Source organism: Mesoplodon bidens (genome assembly GCF_964165515.1).
Source record: "Mesoplodon bidens genome assembly, chromosome: 11".
Classification (NCBI taxonomy): Eukaryota; Metazoa; Chordata; class Mammalia; order Artiodactyla; family Ziphiidae; genus Mesoplodon; species Mesoplodon bidens.
This window is the reverse complement of record NC_138167.1, coordinates 47659758-47679623: the sequence shown is the minus strand read 5'-3', so window position 1 is coordinate 47679623 and position 19866 is coordinate 47659758. Positions and strand designations below refer to the sequence as shown.

At 56.3% G+C, this 19866-nt stretch overlaps 2 protein-coding genes across 3 annotated transcripts; one reads left to right on the top strand and one right to left on the bottom strand.

Annotated features, from left to right (window-relative positions):
* Positions 1-1086: 1086 nt before the first annotated feature.
* WNT10B (Wnt family member 10B) lies at positions 1087-6517 on the bottom strand (the record flags this gene model as incomplete). 2 transcript variants are annotated; one of them, XM_081249705.1, is made up of 5 exons in its annotated part: positions 6402-6517; positions 6017-6279; positions 3880-4253; positions 2808-3258; positions 1087-1210 (listed from the first exon to the last, which is right to left on the bottom strand). In XM_081249705.1, the coding sequence occupies exons 1-5, from the start codon at positions 6473-6475 to the stop codon at positions 1197-1199; spliced, it is 1176 nt and encodes a 391-aa protein (XP_081105831.1). In that variant the 5' UTR covers positions 6476-6517. The 2 variants fall into 2 exon arrangements, with proteins under 2 accessions (XP_081105831.1, XP_081105832.1); XM_081249706.1 differs by lacking the exon at positions 1087-1210 and having other exon boundaries at positions 2800-3258.
* A 9051-nt stretch (positions 6518-15568) lies between these two features.
* WNT1 (Wnt family member 1) lies at positions 15569-18586 on the top strand (the record flags this gene model as incomplete). Its single annotated transcript, XM_081249707.1, has 4 exons — positions 15569-15672; positions 16402-16655; positions 17343-17608; positions 18098-18586. The coding sequence occupies 4 exons, from the start codon at positions 15569-15571 to the stop codon at positions 18584-18586; spliced, it is 1113 nt and encodes a 370-aa protein (XP_081105833.1).
* Between the last annotated feature and the right edge of the window lie 1280 nt (positions 18587-19866).

Below are 19866 nucleotides of genomic sequence, written 5' to 3'. Positions count from 1 at the left end.
TTTCTCCCTCCCTCTGGCTGCCATTGGCGCTAACTAAAGCTGAAATTTTAGCCACCCGCTCTGTGGGTTGCACACTCCCACTCCCGTCACTGACCCCAGGCCTGGGCCTGAGCCCAGAGCGTGTGCCGGGAGCAGGGGTGGGGAGGGGGGTGTTGGCCTTGCTGACAAAATCCATTTGGAATTTCTCAAGGTTGTGGTTTGGGGCTTAAGTTTGCCACAGAGTGTGTCTGACGAAAGAAGAGAGAACGCTAGAAGGAGAAAGGGAGCCAAAGAGAGCATAGAGGAAGGAAATAGGGGAAAAACTGAAATATTCCTGCTGTGATTTCATTGGACATTCTCCTCCCTCTTCCTGAGTGTGAGAAATTCCCATTCTGGATTTTCCTTATCATTATTCTCTCTCATATCCTGTGTGTATTCTAGCTGCATCCCTCTCTCCCCAACTATCCCATATATACGTTAGGCTCAGTCAGTGCCTAAAGCCTACCTCTATCAAATTTCCAAATCAAGAATTCTCAGTGCACAAGCAGAAATTCAGGACATAAAGTTTTGCCATAAACTACTGCCCTAAACCAACACCCCTTGCGGTTCTTGCTACCCTGATGCTACCGTCATTTCACCTGATTTTGAGGATAATTTGGGTAGCAGATATAGCTATTGCCTAGAGGAGTGAAAAGGACTATTTCTACATCCCCTAGCCAAGGAGATGACCTGATAGAGTCAGCATCCTGCAACTCCATAAATATTCAGTTATTTGTAAAGTTCTAAATTTGTGATGCAGATTCCTTTTCTGAATTGAAAATAATTGTTTCTTTTCTTTTTTTTAATAAATTTATTTATTGTATTTTTTTTAAATTTTTGGCTGCGTTGGGTCTTCATTGCTGCGCACGCGCTTTCTCTAGTTGCGGTGAGCGGGGGTTCCTCTTCGTTGTGGTGTGCGGGCTTCTCATTGTGGTGGCTTCTCTTGTTGCGGAGCGGAGCACAGGCTCTAGGTGTGCAGGCTTCAGTAGTTGTGGCACGCAGGCTCAGTAGTTGTGGCTCGCGGGCTCTACAGCACAGACTCAGTAGCTGTGGCGCACGGGCTTAGTTACTCCGCAGCATGTGGGATCTTCCCAGGCCAGGGATCGAACCCGTGTCCCCCGCATTGGCAGGCGGATTGTCAACCACTGCGCCACCAGGGAAGCCCTAATTGTTTATTTTCAATGATACTGGGCTAGGAATAGAAAGAAATCGGAAATGAAATAAAAGAAACTCTGTTTTCTCTAGTTATGGTTATCTCCTAAAAGATAAAGGCATTGTTTTATTAAGATTAAATGCAGAAGAGCTCTGAATAAGGAAAGACAAACTACTTAGGCAAATAATTCAGTGGGAGAGCATGCTGGTTTTTCTGGTTTCCAAAGTAAAAAACTCCAATTTTGAGCGTAGGAATCCTTTATATATGTTTCCCATTAGTCTTGCATCTATCTCCAAGTTCTCTGATTTGGAGCCAGAGAGAAAAGAACCTGCCCTTTTGGGTCCAGGTTCAATGCTGGGACATCTGCAGGACTTAAAAACCCCAGAAAGGAGGTGACCTCATGGTGTGTAGGGTAGGGGTCAAAACAAACCACAGCCAGAGGACCAAATCTGGTCCCGCAGTCCATTTCTGTGAATTAAGTTTTATTGGACCTAGTCATGCCCATTTGTTTATGTATGCTCTATGGCTGCTTTTGAGTAATTATGGCAGAGTTGAGTAGTTTCGACAAAGTTCGAAAGCCTAATGTATCTACCATCAAGCCCTTTACAGGGGGGAAAAGAAAAGCCAACCCCTGTTTTAGGGCAGTGACCAAGGCAAAATTTGGAGTTGAGGCACAGAGAATGTAAATAGGGCTTATGTTTACATCTCTAGTCCCTCACACCACACTAAAAGTCACCAGGTCACCTGAAGACCATCTGAAATCCTTTGTGGAACCAGGCATGATATACAAAAAGTCATTGAGTGTGGGAGGGTAGGAGAAATCACCCGGCAAAGAATCCAGGACTGGGATCCCAAGTGTGGGTAGAAATATCACCATCTGTATTCACCGGTCCAGTAACTTAATTTATTTTTGTTACAAACAAGAACCAAGAACAAGTCTCGGTACAATAAATTATCCATTCCCACCCCCACCCCCCCGCTGAAGAAAGAAAAAGAGGCTCAGAGAATCTTAGGTAAAATTCTTCCTTTGGAGGGTTCCCTTTAACATCTGAATTGGGGGGACAGCTTCCCTAAGGGCCTAGACAGACAACTTTCAGGGTTTTTGAGTGCCCTGTGCTCCGTCCCTTCCCTAAGAAAAACCTCTCTACAACCATCTCCCATTACTCGCTAAGAGGGGGCCCAGGCTGCAGTAAAGGAGTTTGGGAACAGCAAATAGGAGTGAGTGGTCTCCTTCTGGATACAGGTCTTATGGCTCCACACAATACCTAGGGCTGTCCCTCAAAAGAAAAGAGTGGTCAAACTATAGGGACTCCCCAGCCAAAAGGAGTGTGAATGAGAGTAAAAGGGACCCCAGGTTGGGTAGAGGGGGGCCATACAGTTCATTTCATCTTAGTCCATTCAGATGTTCAAGGAGCAGAAGAGGGTGACAGCCCCCCCCCGCAAGGCCCTCCTACTGTGGGGGAGAAGGCCACACATCACAGACTCCACCTGACCCCTACCATCCCCAAAGCTGTTTCTAGGTAGATACTTTGAGCTTCCAGGGGCCAAGATTGACCCTGGACAGAAATCAGAGCAAAAGGCTGCAAAGGTGCCCCTCCCCTTCCCCAGGCCCTCAGTGAGGCTGACCCTCACTTACATACGTTGACCCATTCTGTGACCTTGCACTCATCACATAGCACGTAGCAGCACCAGTGGAAACGGCAATGACAGCGCTCAACTCGTGTCTGCCGGAGCATGTTGTGGCCGCGGCCACAGCACAGGCTGCCACAGCCATCCAGCAGGCGGCTGGTCTTGTTGCAGGCCCGGCCCCGCGTGCCTGGGGAGCCCATGGTGGGGTCTCGCTCACAGAAGTCAGGAGACTTCTCAAAGTAGACCAGTTCTCCTGAGAGGCGACGGGGACGAAGGCGGGGTTGGAAGGCTCCAGAGTTGCGGTTGTGAGTATCAATGAAGATGGCCCGGCCCAGCCGCTCCCTCAAGGCCGCCCCTACCACCCGGAACTCTGGGGCTGACCTCCAGCACGTCTTGAACTGGCAGCTACCTGATGTGCCATGGCACTTGCATTTCCGCTTCAGGTTTTCAATTACCACCTAGAGCATCAGCAGGGAAGAGGTGAAAGGGGAGGGCAGCAAATGGACAGAGCACAGAGGCACAGGAGAGGGGAGGGAACAGAGGGCACAGAGGGACAAATAGAGGCAAGAATGACAAGGAAATATCAGAAGAGAAAGGGCACTTCGAGGCTGGCTAATAGCCCAACTCCCTCATTTTATGGTTGCAGAACTGAAGCCGAAGCAGAGTGTAATTTGCCCATCTTCAATAACTAGCTGGCAACAGGACTCAGCGCCAGTTGTCCTGACTCCCAGTCCAATGCTCTTTCCAGAGTGAGCACTGCTAAACCAGGGAGTCTAGCACCCCTAAATTCTGTAGGGAAGACAGCTACAATAATAGCTACCATGTAATGAGCACCTGCCAAGGACTAGGCACTATTCTGGGTGCTCTATTTGCTAGCTCACCCTTAATGACACTGTAAGGTAGGTATCATTAGACTCTTTTTACAGATGCAAAACTGAGGTTAAGTGACTTGCTCTGCTCCAGGCCACCCAGCTGGTGAGTGACAATCAGCCACCACATCCTCTTACTATGCTGTGCCTCCCAAGATCTAGCCAGGCCTCGAAAGCTAGGGAGACGGAGGGCAAGTTGCACACACATACCTGACGCCCCACCCTGTTGTTGTGGATTCGCATTCGTGCCTGGATGTCCCGGGGAGCTTCCCTGGAATCCAAGAAATCCCGAGAGAACTTCTCTCCAAAGTCCATGTCATGGTTACAGCCACCCCATTCCCATGTGTCCTGGGGGCCAGGGCTGGGGCCTGAGCCAGGGCCCGGGCTGGGCAGGGAGTGGGGAAAACTCTTGCCCCGGGACAGTGCCTGCAGCTGCAGCAGTTTGGCCCTCAGCCGATCCTGCTCGCCACTGCCCTTCCAGCCGCAGCTGCAGCTCACCAGCTTGCCCAGGCTGCAGGCTGTGGCTACCGCATGCATGACCCCAGCAGCCAGCATGGAGAAGGAAAAAGCGCTCTCTCGGAAACCTGGGGATGAAAAGGTTATGATGGTAGGGGTAAGTCTGACAGGCAGCTGAGAGTAAGGAGGCCAAAGGAAATAAACAGCCACACTCCAATTCCAGAAACTCCTGACTCCTCATCCTGCCATTTATCAGCTGAGTAATTTGGGAGCAAGTCACACGGGAAGTAAGGGAACCGAAAGCACAGAGCCTCAGTTTCCTCATCTTTAATGGGAGAGGATGGTTTGAGATCATCCCTGAGGCCCATTCTTGCTCTGTAAGTCTGGGATTTTCAGGTATGGATGAAAGAGCTAGCCTAAAGGGAAAGAGCCCTGGGGTTGAGAGATGACTAAGAGAGAGTCCCTGAGGTCTTTGAAGATGTGTTCACTTAGTTCTACATCTGAAAGCCTTAGAAATTCCCCAGCCCTGCAGGTGGGGTGGAAGCAGAGTCCTTTGGTTGTGTGTGTGTGTGTGTGTGTGTGTGTGTGTGTGTGTAATTCAAGGTTATTTTAATCAGTCTTTTAACCAACCTACCCTCCACCACTCCAACATCCCCAAAGTACGGGAGCTGTGGAGCTGTCCTTCCTCTTTCCAGCTTCTAGTTTAATATTTGCCCATTAAGACTGGTCTTTATGTTTATCCTAACCTGCTATTACTCTATAAAACACTGGGAGAGGGAGAGAGGTGTGGGTGATTCTCCCTAAGGCCCTCTTAAAATGTTGGCTTCTTTGTTATGTTTTGGGGGTCACAGAGGCTCAGAATGACAAGCCTTTCCCAGGCTTAGATAGACATGCTTCTCATTTAGGCATCAAAGCCTTCGCCTACACCAGGCCCTGTGGAAATGGAGGGGGTCCCTCACTTCCTTCTAGGCAGGGGCTCTCGGGAGCCCTGAGCGGATGAGAGACAGCACCTCTCTAGGGGCCAGGTCTCTCCCACCCCAGGACGCAGGGCTCCTGGCCCAGCCTCCTGATCCTCCAACCCCAGCCCTCCAGGGGAGAAGCTGTTTGCACAAGTCTTGGGAATTCCCCTGAAGATGGCAGCTGCCTATTAACCCTGTGGTCCCCAAAGTACTGCCCCCACCCTTGGGCTGAGCCTGAGATGGATGTTTATTCCTCTAGGGAGTAAACTCGGGCATGGCCTGGCAAGAGACAGGGCTGCCTCTCAGACCAGGGCCCCCAGACCAGGCCCCGCAGTGACCTGTTCTCCGCCCCTCCAGCCGCTCCTCACCTGCTCAGGTGAGAGCCACCTGGGGCCCTCACAGCACAGAGAAGGGGGATGCTCCCCGGCTTCAAAGCCATCAAGGTCTTTGTTCCCACCTTCTGCTCCTGGGAACCCCAGTAATTAGGGGAGTAGGTTTAACCCTTAAACGGTTGGGGGCGTCACCCCACCCCCGCTGAGGCTCTGGGGACACCAGCTTGGGCTTGTCCCATGGAGAGGGAGGGACAGAAAACTGGGGGAGGGGAAGAAGGGGGGCATTTGAAGTTTCCAGGGCTGGGGGCATCTCCTGCTCACAGGTGCAGCCCACATCAGCTGGGCGGAGGTAGGAAAGGGGGGGCGCCCAGGGTAGGGGAGCAGGGACCCAGCTGCCTTGCCGGCAGTGCGCAGGTGGAAGTCAGAAGCACGGGGCCCCAGATGGGTGGCCAGACCCTACTCCGCGCGCGGCTCCGGGGGGAATTCCCGGAGAGGCCCCTCCCGGAGTCGTGAACTCGTCCCTTCCCGCCTCCGCTCGCCTCGGCCTGCCCCCCGCCCCCCAGCCCCGGCGGCGGCGCAGACCCGCCCCGCCAGGCTCACCGCGCTTGAGGATGGCGCTGTGGTGCGGCAGGCGGCCGCCGCCCTCGAGCGCCGAGCAGTTCCAGCGCTGGTCACGCAGCTGGTGCTGACACTCGTGGACCGCGATGTGCAGGCCCTGAAGCGCGGACGCCGTCACGTCGGGGCTGCGCAGGCACAGGCCTAACTGCCGCTTGCTCAGGCCCGACAGCGTCAAGCATACGGTGTTGGCGGTCAGCGGCGGCTCGCCGGGCAGCTTCAGACCCAGAATCTCATTGCTTAGGGCCCTGGGAACCGAGAAGGCATTTGAGGGTCTGTGGTCCAGGCCTCGCGCCCCCTCTGACTCCTCCCGCCCCGCCTCTAGCCCAGGGCTTCCTCTCGTGGGCTGGGTGACAGGGGAACTGCTCACCGACTGCACAAAGCCAGGAACAGGAGACCCGCGAGGCCCGAGGGCGGAGGCCGCGGCCACGGCTCCTCCCGCATGTCGAATCCCGGGCCCGAAGGCCCCGGTTGGCAGATCGATCAGGGCCTGCGGGACAGGGAGACTTAAGGATGGCTCCGGAATAGGGTGGCTCGCCTAGGCAACCAAAGGATGCCCAACTTCGGGCTCCTAACTCACCAGTGCCACCCCACCGACCGTTCTCACCCCCCTCAAGCAAAACAATAAAGATCACGCCTTGATTCACAGAGTACCTGGGCCCTGGAGGAAGAGTCCCCGCCTAGAAGCTGGGACTTATGCTAGTGCTCTGGAGCCGATCTAGCCAGACACAATGCCTGGCACACAGACACACTCACGTGCAAACAGATGTATAGACTCACAAACAGCTCTCCACTACCTTGCCCACCACTCCCTTTTCAAGGGCCCCAAGACTGGCTTCCCCTGCCCAACACAGCTTCGCCCTCTCCCTGGGCTGCTGGGCAGGATTGGGAGGGGGTTCCCCACCACCCCCAGCTGGCAGGGCGGGGGTGGGGGAGTGTCGCCTCCAGGTGCCGTCTAAGGCCAGCAGCTTCTCTGAAAAGGGTGGAGAAATGGGCTCCCCATCCCACTCTGCCCCCTTCAGCCCCAGTAGGGAGCGGGGGGAAGCTCCAGGTGCGGCAAAGTCAGGGAGGGGACCTTGGTTCCCTCCTGAAAGGGACCGTGGCGCAAGCTGAGACCTCTTCCTCATCTGCCACCTTTCCTAACTACATGTTCCCCTCCTCCTAGCACCGCCCCTCTGGTCCCCGCCAGGTCCCCAGTCTCAGTCCCCACCCCTTTGCTCTCGTTCATTGCCCTCCAAATCTGGGGCCACTCTTTTATTTGCTGTGTCTTTATCTCTGGCGAAATCCCGGGCTCTCTCCGCATCTCTGTGCCCCCGTGGGCGGATGCGTGTCTGTCTGTCTGACTGCCACTGTGTCCCTCTCGTCCCCGTGTGCGAGTCCCTGCCCTCCCTGCTCTCCCGGTCCCGATTACCTCCAGCTGCTCTGGTGCGGAGTCCGCCACCGGCGCGGCTGGGTAGCCTGGGCTCGGGCTGTTCAAACCGTGGGGAGACTGCGTCGGGTTCTGCCCCCTCGGCAGAGCCGCATTCTTCCAGGGCAGGGCCACTCCTCTTCGCCGCTTCCCCAGCGCCGCCGCGGCCGCCGGGAGGAAGGGAGGGAGGAAGGGAGGGAGTGATCGAGAAAGCTAGCAAGCGGGCGAGCAAAGAACTGGGGGCCCTGGCTCTACTCGCGCCGAGCTCACCGGCAGCTCTGCCGCGGCTGACAGAGCTGCGGTCCCTCCCCGAGCCCGGGGCATCCCCACCCCACTCCTCGCACCCCCCGCCATGACCCGGGGAGCCCAGCCGCTCCCCCTCCTCCTCCCAGCGCACACACACACCCTCTCCCCCGACGCCTGGGTTCAGGCTTGGCCCCGCTGAAGGGGGAGGTGGCCAGAGTTCCGCTCACCTGCTCTGGGACCGCCCAGGCTGCAAGAAGGGTGCAGTGACCCAGTCTAGGGAGCCAGGACCCTGGTCCCAAGTGGTCATTTCTCTTTGCCTCAGTTTCCCACTGATAGCTGGATGGCTGCAAGGTGCCCTTGAGAAGATGAAGATGGAGCTGAGATCGAGCTTTTGTCGCTGGACAGTCTTGGGTACAGCCCTCAGAGAGAGCACACTGCAGGGCAATCGGAGCCGGCAGGAGCAGCTCCCTTCTGGGTGGCTTGGCTTCCACCCACCTCCGAGCCCTACGCCTGCCCCTTGGGAGGGGTCAGCTCTGGCCTCAGAGTTTGGCTTTAGCAGCGGCTCGGGTAGCTCCAGAGATCTTCAGCCTGCCCCAATACTTCCCTTGGCTTACAGTCATCCTTGCCAGCAGAGGTCTCCTGCCCTTCCTAGGATCCCGGGTCTGCACTGCACTCCGCGTGGCCCATATTCCTGCTCCAGACTCTCAGACTTGCTTCACGTGGAATGAGGAGGGCCTCGGGATCCCAAGCTGAGCCCCGCCCAAGGACAGCCAGGGAAAGAGCCTGACCCTGGGTTGCACATACGGAGGCAAACCACCTTAGGGAGCCCCAGTGGCAGCGAAGGGGTTAGGCGCCACTGCGCTCCTGCCTGACTCACCCTCCCAGCTCTAACCACTGTGGGCTATTTTTGCCAGAGAGGGGCCCCAGGCTTCCCAGCCGCCCCCCGCCCCTGCCAGACCGCAGCCCAAGGCACCGCTGGCCCCGCGCGCCCAAGGCTGGCACGTTGACTCAGAGACAGGCCCCCCGGGGAAGCAGAGCCACGGGGCTGAAACCCACAGCCCCAGTCATCGCCTCCTTGGTAGTGGCCATGCAGCTCTGCTGGGCAGCCAGACTGCAGTCTGTGTGGCTGCAGGTCCTGCCCCGTGCTGCAGAGGGCATTGATGTCTAGGGGGCGAAGCTGTCTGAGGGAGATTAATGACTTTCATCTGTTGGGATGTGTATTAATCACCTTTATGTGCCAGGCCTCAAGCAGGCTAGGGAGGTGAAAGCGCCGTGGTCCTGACACTGGACAGCTGTGACCACAGAGGGTTGCTTGCTTTTCTCTGCTTCCCTACCTCTGGGGGAGAGGGGAGTATAGGAGAAGGAGCCCTAGAGCTCTTGCCCCTCTTTCCTGTTTAGGGGCCAAGAACCAAACCGTGTGTGGCTTTTGAGGCCACCAGAATCTGCACCCTGTCTCAGTAGCTTTTGTACTTACACCTGGATTCAGTGATCCTCACCAGTGTCCTTGTCCTTCTCCCTGGATGTCAGCCTGGAAGTTTACCTAGGTCCCTGGAGGGGGGACGAGTTTTCCTATGCCCCTCTTCTCCCACAGGGGGACCTCTTGGACACTCGTATTTCTCCATGTGTCTCCAGGTCTCCCTCAGGTTTCAGACTGTTCCTTCTTATTCTACCCTTGTTGGGCTGCAGTATAGTCAGTCAGGTGCCAAGGAAGGGCCAGGGTCAGAACTACTACCACAGATTCCAACTTCTTAGTGACCCCAGGGCTCCCCAAGCTGGCCTACCCCAAGTCCAAGGACCCACACTCCTGTTCCCTCTCCCCGCAGAAGCCCAGCTCTGGGACATGAGGCCACAGGCAGGCAGACTGGGTGGCCTGAGCTGGCCCCCAGTGCCCTTGGCCCGACCGGCTGGCCTGAGCACTGACCCGCAGGCGGCTGGAGGGTGGTGTGGCAGGCGGGGCCTGGAGAGGGCTGCGGGTACACACCCATTGCCTAATACCCCAAGCACGCGGCCAGCTCCAGGAAAGGAGAGGGGCGGGAACCAGAGAGACCTTGACAAGGGCTGGGGCCATGACAGCAGGGGGAAAGTGAGGGACTGTCATTGCTTCAGGGAGGGAAATGGGAGCAAGCTGGTCCCCCTTCCCCTCAATGGGAAGGGTAGGGGGCTGCCTTCCCATCATGGGGATGGGCACGTCGAGAGCAATCTGAGAAGAACACTGGGGCCCTATAGGGCGGGGGTCAAAGAAAAGAGAGATTGGGGGATCGAGCAACTGAGGCGTCGGCTAAAGTTGAGTACAGTCTCGAAAGCCTCCTCCTCTTCCTCCCCCTCCTCCCCCCACCCCGTGTTTGCCTTGGCCCAGGGTCCCGGGTGACTCATCTATTGCTGAGCCGCTGATAGGGGCGGCCAGGCCTGGGGAACCCAAATTATAGGCCCTGGAGGGATGGATGCGCCCGCGGCGGCGGTGAGCTCAGCTGCGCTGCCCACCCTCCGCCTCTCACGCCTTCTGCTGCAGCACCGTAGGCCACCACCCGGAGGCACCAGAGGTTCCGCAGCCCGACTACGCTGGACTCCCGAGAAACCGCCCCCACATTCAGCAGTTGGCCCCAACATATCTGTGAGATTACCCTCGACAGAACTTTGCCCCCTTCTCTACCAGAGACTGATGCCTTCCCAGCCCAAGGAGATAGTGCCACCTGCTGGTGCTTCAAAGGAAGGTAGGCTCCTCTGCCCATAACTCTCAGCCCTGGTCCCCTGCTTCCTCCCCAGACCCCATCAAGGTAAAGCCTCTCTCCCCTCTGACATATCTCTCTCATTTCTATTTCAAGGGGGGCGGTGGCTTGCTACTAATTTTCTACTTTAAGCCTTTAAAATTATCCATGGTCAAAAGTGATACAAAGAAAAATAAAGCAGGGTACATGAGATAGGTAGTGGAATTACATTTTATACAGGGGGAGGAAAAGGGAAGGAACAAATTCATGGAGATAGCTGAGGAAGGGCATTCCAGAAGACAGAAAAGCAGGTGCAAAGATCTTGGGACAGACAGTTACTTGGTACGTTCAAGGAATTAGCAAGGAGGCCGGTGTGGCTGGAGGGAGGAACCCACAGGGGAGACAGTGGTAGGCAATGAAGTTAGAGGACAAGGAAGGAGCAGGGTCAGATTATATAGGGCCTTGTAGGCAAAATAAAGATTTTGCCTTTTCCTTTGAGTGAGATAGGGAATCACTGGAAAATTCTGAGCAGAGAATGAAACGATCTTACTTTGTTTTGGAAGGAATGGCTCTGGCTGCTGTGTGGAAAATAGACAATGGGGCCCAAGGACTGGGGCAGGGAGAGTTGTTAGGAGGCTATTGCAATAGTACACGAGAGACATATGATGGTGGCTCTGACCAGTGTTGTAGAAGTGGAATGGTAAGAATGGATCAGATTCTACATATATTTTGAAGACAGAAGGGCAGGACTTTTTTCTTTTCTTTTTTTACTGATTTGACACAGATTATAAGAAAACAGATGAGTCAAGGATGGCTCTAAGATTCTTGTCCTGAGCAACTGAAAGGATGGAGTTGCCATTTACTGGGATGGGGATGACTGAAAAAAGAGCAGGTGCAAGGGAAGAAGTGGGAGTTCAGTTTTGGACATTGTACATTTTGAGGTGTTTATTCAAGTGTTAGATATGCAAGTCCAGAGTTCAGGGCCAGAGATAAAAGTAGGGAGCATGAGACTGGATAGTTCACCAAAGGAGTGAGTGTAGACTGAGAAGAAGCTCCAGATTGAACTGGGGTGCAGTCCAATGAGTTACGTAGAAATTGCGTACAAAGGTGGAACCAGATAAAGAGACTGAGAAGGTGAGCAGCCAGCGAGATAGGAACGGTGTTCCAGAAATCAAGAGAGAATATTTTAAGGAGGAAGTGTTCAACTTTGTCTGCTATTCCTAAGAAGTTTGTTAGGATGAGAACTGAGATTTGATTGTAGAGCAAAATGAAGGTCATGGATGATTTTGATAAGGAAATGTAGTGGGTTAGAAGGTGTGATTAGGGTGGTGGAAAGAGAGAATAAAGAAAAGAAACCGGCACTGGTGATTAAAGCAACACTTCTGAGTTCTGCAGTAAAAAGACAGCAGAGAGGGGCTTCCCTGGTGGCGCAGTGGTTAAGAATCCGCCTGCCAGTGCAGGGGGCACGGGTTCAAGCCCTGGTCCGGGAAGATCCCACATGCCGCAGAGCAACTAAGCCCGTGCGCCACAGCTACTGAGCGGGCGCTCTAGAGCCCACGAGCCATTACTACTGAGCCCACGTGCCACAACTACTGAAGCCCGTGCCCCACAGCAAGAGAAGCCACCGCAATGAGAAGCCCGCACACCTCAACGAGGAGTAGTCCCCGCTCGCCACAACTAGAGAAAGACCTTGCATGGCAATGAAGACACAATGCAGCCAAAAATAAGTTTATATATATAAAAAAAAAGACAGCAGAGAAATGGGGCAACATTGGGTGGTAATGTGAAGTCAAACAAAGTTTTGGAGTTTTTTAGATGGGAGACATTACAACATATTTGTATGCTGATGGGTATGATCCAGTAGAGAGGTAAACTGATGATGCAGGAAAGAAGGAGAGGACAGTTGATAGACCGACGATTTGATCTAAATAGAAATTTGGGCCAGGTCATACAGAGTGTTACCAGACCTAGAGCCCTCCCACCCTTCCCCACTATTCCTGGTGGGTGGAATGGTGGAACAAAGGATACTGAATCCTTCTTTCCTCTCTTCCCACCTCTGCTTGTCACCAGTGGCCACAGACAGGACTGCCCTGTCTTTGAGCCCAGCTCCCTCCTCCATGGGGCTTTATCAACCCACCAAGCCAAAAGATGTGACCCAGGCCTCAGTGGGAAGAAACTCCTAAGGGACAAAGGACAAGCTGCCCATGGTACACTGTCTATTTACTTGAGCCATCTGTGCTGGGTGGCCTCTGCAGAGGCCACTGGCTTTTAGACCTGTGGAAGATGCTGGGCCAGTACACCTTGTCCCTCGGGGTCAAATCCTTGGAGGGGACAAGCATGCTGGACTGGGCAAAGGGCCTGGAAAATACATTCCCCTCAAAAATAACCTCCATCAGGCTTCATTTGTGTTAATATGCATCTCTTTTAAAATGCAAGTGCCCAGGCTTCCCTGGTGGCACAGTGGTTGAGAGTCCGCCTGCCGATGCAGGGGACACGGGTTCATGCCCCAGTCCGGGAAGATTCCACATGCCACGGAGCGGCTGGGCCCATGAGCCATGGCCGCTGAGCCTGCGCGTCCGGAGCCCGTGCTCCACAATGGGAGAGGCCACAACAGTGAGAGGCCCGCGTACAGAAAAAAAAAAAAAAAATGCAAGTGCCTCAGGAAGGTTAATTAAACTTAGCAGGCATTTATTTCTTAGAGTGATTTCCCTGCATTGGAGGGGAGGCCTGACCATTTCTGGGACTTGGAACCCTCTAGGATGAGGCCTGGGTACATTGCTCAGTCAAAAATCATCCTAAAGGCAGAGGAGATGAAAAAGAGAGGATCAAAAAGGGAGGCAATCAGCTCGGTGCTTTGTGACCACCTAGAGGGGTGGGATAGGGAGGATGGGAGGGAGACGCAAGAGGGAGGAGATATGGGGACATAGGTATATGTATAGCTGATTCACTTTGTTATAAAGCAGAAACTAACACAACACGGTAAAGCAATTATACTCCAATAAAGATGTTTTTAAAAAAAAAAGAGAGAGGCAGGGGACTTCCCCGGTGGTCCAGTGGTTAAGACGCCACGCTCCACATGCAGGGGCCCAGGTTTGACCCCTAGTCAGGGAACTAGATCCCACATGCCGCAACTAAGACCTGGTGCAGCCAAAGAAATAAATAATTTTTTTAAAAAAAAGGAGAGGCAGGAAGATCCTAAAGACCATTTTTCTTTATCTGCCAATTTCAGGAAGAGCTCCCCGCCTGCTATTGCTGCACAGTCACAAGCAGCCAGTAAGGTGAAAGAGCATGGGCTTTGAGTCAAAACAGTCTGGGTTTTAACCTGGCTCTACCATTTATTCCCTCGTTAGCTGCGTGGCCCTTGGATAACTGCCCAATGTAGTTTTTCCTCCGTAAAATGCAGAGAGAGGAGAGACGTAAAGGAGGAGATCCTCCGTCTTCCAGGGGCCATCTGTGTGTGGTGGTGGGGCATGATAACCAGGCTGGCAGTGCCCCCTATGCCCCATATAGGGAACAGCTGCCACTTCTTCGATAGGAGGCAGAGGTGGCCTTGAGGCTGAGATGGAGTCCTAGGAGGAGGGACTCCCAGGACTCGTAGAGATGGTCGCAGGTGCTCTAGGTATCCTGGCATGGTGAGAGTGAAGAGAGCCAGAGTTTTGGGGGAGAAGACAGAAACCTGGCAGAAAAAATCAGAAAGAAGCAGAAACTTGGAGACACAAGTTCCCTCTTCTGGGTTCAGTTTAGCCAGCAGCCCCTCCATGTACACCCCTGACATCTGCTCCACTGCCCTTCCTTTCTGAGTCTAGTCCTCAGAGACGCTGCCACTCCAGGCCTCATCCATCTTGACACCACCTTGGTTACAGGCTTAGTCGCCCCTCCCCCAGTGACATGCACAGGCTGACACATGCCACAGGGTGACACACTATAGGATGACACGAGGTACACCGGGTGAGAGTGACACACCTATGCATATTTAATCTCCCACTCATCCGCCCACCTCAGCACACAGTTCCAGACACTCTTTATTCATCGGCCAACCTTCTGGGTATCTCCTGACGTAGCTGCCACCTCCTTCCTGACACCTAGGAGATGATGCACTGCCCCAGGTGGTGACAAGACGACTAGATGACCCTTTCTGACCTGAGCTAAGTTCCAAGATTCCTGAGAAAGGCTCCTAACATCCCTCTTCAGAACACGGATTTTCTGTGCACGAGGCCACCGTGAGTGTGCGCTCTCAGAACACACTCACGCATATTCTCACCCGGAGTCTCATTTGCACTATCCCACTTAGCACGCACACACGTAGCCACTTGTGCACTCCTTCCAGCCCACCCCACAAGCACAGACTGCCACTGCCTCAGGCCCCTCTCCATGGTGGGGCTCTGTGTGGTCAGCGCATCTCCCAACCCACCCCTGGGATTTCCCTGACCACAGCCCCAGCCCCACCCCAGTCTCCCCCTTTTCCTTCCCTGTCCAGCCGTCGGGGGTTCCTGGGAGGGGAGGTATCTCCCCAGAGTCGCTGTCCAGAACCACAGCTTTCCTTCTTCCACTCAGGATGGGGGAGAGAGGAGACGCCGGCGGGGACAGGGGTGACGTCGAGGGGACAGCCCCACAGCAGGCAGCGAAGCGGTTGAGCTCCTGGCAGTTTGTCCCCGCAGCACACTAGTCGCCGCGCCCCCTGGCGGACGCTGGCCCCCGACGGGCTCCGGACGCGGAGAGGAGTGAGGCGGGCGCGCGTGGGAGGGCGTCCCAAGGGGAGGGGTCGGCGGCCAGTGCAGGTCCGGAGGCGGGAGCCACCGGGTAGGGGGCGGGGGTGAGCCCCGACGGCCAGCCCGTCAGCTCTCGGCTCAGACGGGCGGGAGCCACGGCCCCGCTCGCTGCCCATTGTCTGCGCCCCTGACCGGTGTGCCCTGGTGCCACAGTGCGGCCCGGCGGGGCAGCCTCCTATCGTCACTTCAGCCAGCGCCGCAACTATAAGAGGCGGTGCCGCCCGCCGTGGCTGCCTCAGCCCACCAGCTGGGACCGCGAGCCATGCAGCCCGTCGCCCGCCCCCGGGGCTGTTAGAGCCAGACTGCGGACTCTCGCCACAGCCGCCACCGCCGCGTCCCGTCCCACCGCCGCGGGCAGCAGCCAAAGCCGCCCCAACTGCAGCACAGAGCGGGCAAGGCCGGGCAGGCCATGGGGCGCTGGGCGCTGCTGCCTGGCTGGGTTTCCGCTACGCTGTTGCTGGCGCTGGCCGCTCTGCCTGCAGCCCTGGCCGCCAACAGCAGTGGCCGATGGTGGTAAGTGAGCTGGTGCGGGGTCGCCACTTGTCTCGGGGCACAGAGCCAGGGGCCAGCCCCATCCAGCTCCCACGCTCTGGGATCCGTCCGCAGACAGGCTCCCTCCAGCGCTCTGACTTCCCTTTGAGACACCGAGGGGCGCTCTGGGGCGGAGCTGCTCCAGAGGATCCAGCTCTGCTTAAGTGGGGTGAATGGTCTGCCCGGTGGCCCACGATACTCCAGCCAGGGAGCCCACTCCCATCTAGCACCGCCCTTATTCCAAGAGCCCCAGACCGAGCCTCACGGCGGTAGTCACACCACAGGTTTCCCAGCCTCGGGAGAGAAAGGGCAGGCGTGCACTCAGAAAGAAGCCAAGTAGAGGGCGGAACTCCCAAGCATTTCACGCCTTGGGTGGGCATGGATGGCAGGCCAGGATTTGCTCGCCAGGCTGCCCGGAAGCAGGCTCTGAGAACCAAGGTGAATATCTAGTCTCCGGTTCTCCGTGCCTCTGCTGTCCAGCTCCGGGTGCAGGGCCCCGAGCAGCCTTAAGATCCCTGGGAACACAAAACTCTGGACGCCAAGTCCTTTCAAACTAGTGAGCCTGGGAGCGCGGAACTGTTACCTTGCTATTGATCTCCCGCCGCTCTCACCAGCAAATAGCTCCAGGAAAAGGACAGAGTGGGCATGACCTTTCTTGTTAGGGTGCAGGTCCCCTTCCAGAGCTTGAGCTCCTATCATGCGTCTCACCAGGGGCATCGTGAACGTAGCCTCCTCCACGAACCTGCTGACCGACTCCAAGAGTCTGCAACTGGTACTCGAGCCCAGTCTGCAGCTGCTGAGCCGCAAACAGAGGCGGCTGATCCGCCAGAACCCGGGGATCCTGCACAGTGTGAGCGGGGGGCTGCAGAGCGCTGTGCGAGAGTGCAAGTGGCAGTTCCGGAACCGCCGCTGGAACTGTCCCACAGCTTCAGGGCCCCACCTCTTCGGCAAGATCGTCAACCGAGGTAGGTACCCAGGAAGGTGACGCTTCCTGGACCAGGGGAACGCACGGTCACCCCCAGGGCAGGGGCGGGCAAGTGCAGGGAAGATGTCCGGGGCACCTAAATGGTCACACGATCCACCCGCCAAGAGCTTCATGCCAGCACTAGCTCTGGGCCAGACTCGTTTTACCAGGGGCTTTCAAGCCGTGCACCTCGGGCACGAAGCTAACTTTTCTGAGCCACTGCCCCAGAGAAAGGGAGTTCCGAGTCGTGGACGCTGGCTGGCCACTGCTGTCCCTCAGCCCCTCTCAAAGCTGGTCTCTGCGGGCGTCTCTTACCTCCAGCCCAGCAAGTCTTGCATCGCTGACGAGGGCCGGGCCGAAAGTTTGGGCTGCGGAGAGGTCTTGGCGGTGCAGAATTCTTCCACTCCCCTCTTTCCGGCTTTTCTCTCTGGGGCTGCCCCACTTCCACCGAGAAGCCAGAATGCTCCCTGAGTCTCAGTAACGTGTGATTACAAGCGTGGACGTGGTTGCGTGCCCACGCACTTGCTTTCTCCGTGAGACCAGCTTCCCAACACAGCCGGTCGCCGGGCTTTCAGGAATCTAAGGAAGGATTTGAGGCGTGGGACTCAAGGGTCCCAAGCCCTCTACTGAAGGTGCCTGCTGCACCCCCACGTGCCCCCTAGCTGATCCCCGCTCCCTTCCCCAACAGGCTGTCGGGAAACAGCATTTATCTTCGCCATCACCTCGGCCGGGGTCACCCATTCGGTGGCGCGCTCCTGCTCGGAGGGCTCCATCGAGTCCTGCACGTGCGACTACCGGCGGCGCGGTCCTGGGGGCCCCGATTGGCACTGGGGGGGCTGCAGCGACAACATCGACTTCGGCCGCCTCTTTGGCCGGGAGTTTGTGGACTCCGGGGAGAAGGGGCGGGACCTGCGCTTCCTCATGAACCTTCACAACAACGAGGCGGGCCGCACGGTGAGCGGGCTTGAGGGTCACCGCACCCGAAACGGAATGGCAGGGTTCTCGGAGTCCCTCGCAGAGGCTAACCTCGAACTTGGGAAGTAACGGTCGGTGATAAGGTCAGGGGTTAGGGTAAGGAGCCAGGCGAGGGCGTCCGGAGGACGCGGAGGCTTGCTTGGAAGGAAGCCAGAGAATGAAAGAGATAATGCCTGACAACGGAGAGGTTAGAAGTCATGTAACCCATAGACTGTATTGCCTACAGCCCCTCCACTGTACAGGTTCAAAAAACCAGGTTGAGAGGCAGAGACAGATTCGCCGGGTGGAGCAGAGTTGGGCTCAGTGTCCAGATCTCTGCGGGACATTTCGCGCCTCCCTTCCTCTGTGCGCGGCTAGGCCTGGGCCTTTGCTGAGGTTCCGGCGACGTCCGGGAGGGGGCGGTATCTGGGAAGGTGGCCCTGACTCTGACAGTGCCCTGGAACACCCTTTCTTCTCCGTTTCCCCCAGACCGTGTTCTCCGAGATGCGCCAGGAGTGCAAGTGCCACGGGATGTCTGGCTCGTGCACGGTGCGCACGTGCTGGATGCGGCTGCCCACGCTGCGCGCCGTGGGCGACGTGCTGCGGGACCGCTTCGACGGCGCCTCGCGCGTCCTGTACGGCAATCGCGGCAACAACCGTGCCTCGCGGGCCGAACTGCTGCGCCTCGAGCCCGAGGACCCCGCTCACAAGCCTCCCTCCCCCCACGATCTCGTCTACTTCGAGAAATCGCCCAACTTCTGCACATACAGCGGACGCCTGGGTACAGCGGGCACGGCAGGGCGCGCCTGCAACAGCTCGTCGCCCGCGCTGGACGGCTGCGAGCTGCTCTGCTGTGGCCGGGGCCACCGCACGCGCACGCAGCGCGTCACCGAGCGCTGCAACTGCACCTTCCACTGGTGCTGCCACGTCAGCTGCCGCAACTGCACGCACACTCGCGTACTGCACGAGTGCCTGTGAGGCGCTGCGCGGACTCACCCCTAGGAGCGTTCTCGTCAAGCCCACCCCCAAACAGATTCGCTGGCACCTAAGACCCCGCCCGATCCTCGCCCACCCAGCCCCTTCAGCCACACTCCGCGACTCCTACGTATCCGATCATTTCTCCCACCTCCTCCTACCTGGGGACTCCTGAAACCACTTGCCTGGGGCGGCATGAACCCTCTTGCCATCCTGACTGACCTGCCCCGGACCTACCTCCCTCCATCTCCGCGGGAGACCCCTTGTTGCACTGCCCCCTGCTTGGCCAGGAGGTGGGAGAAGGATTCGTCCCCTCCTCCATCAGCGTCAGCTCCTGACGTGTAGCTCTGTCTCCTCCACCGCGCCAGCAACCTGCCTGCCTCTCTCCCTCTCCTTTATCCTCCGTTTTTTCCAGGTCCCCACATGCCCTTCCCATTCTCCTGCCAAGGGTGCAGACCCTGAACACACACCTGAGCATCAGGGCCTTTGTCCTCCCCACCTACAGCTGAAGCGGGAGGTTCCAGGGTGAAAGGCCAGCTGTGGTGACGTGGAACATGAGGTTGGGGGACCCCGCAGAAATATCCCCATTCTTCCAGCCTCTGTCGTGGAGCCATTGAACAGCTGCCAGCCATGCCTCCCTCAGCCACCTCCTACCCCCTTCCTGTCCTGCCTCCTCATCAGTGTGTAAATAATTTGCACTGAAACGTGGATAAAAAGCCACAAGTTTGGTTGTTGTAAATAAAACTATTTATTGTGCTGGGTTCCAGCCTGGTTTGCAGAGACCACCTCCACCCAACCCAATCCTCTCCATTCTTCTCTCGTTTTGCCCTCCAGCCTTTTCTGACCCCTCTTTTCCTCTCCCCAATTTCTCAAAGATGCCTTTGCATACCGGAATCAGTATTTCCTTCCACTGTAGCTATTAGTGGCTCCTCGCCCCCACCCATGTAGTATCTTCCTCTGCAGAATAAAATCTCTATTTTTATCAATGACTTGGTGGCTTTTCCTTGAATCCAGAACACACTATTGCTTACCTCCTTTAAACAAATAAGATACATTGTTGGGGAACTGGTTTCCTGACCCTGGAAGAGGACTCTGAGATTCTGTCCCTTGGATGACCCTAATGAGGCCACTGGGGATCCAGATCTCCAGAAGAACCCGGTCAGCAGTCAAAAGATGCGGCAGGGTCCTTCTTCCTCTTTGAACACCAACTGGCTCTGTGATATTAAGCAAGTCCATAACTCCCTCAGTTTCTTCCCTTGCTGAGAGGGGATGAAACAAACAAA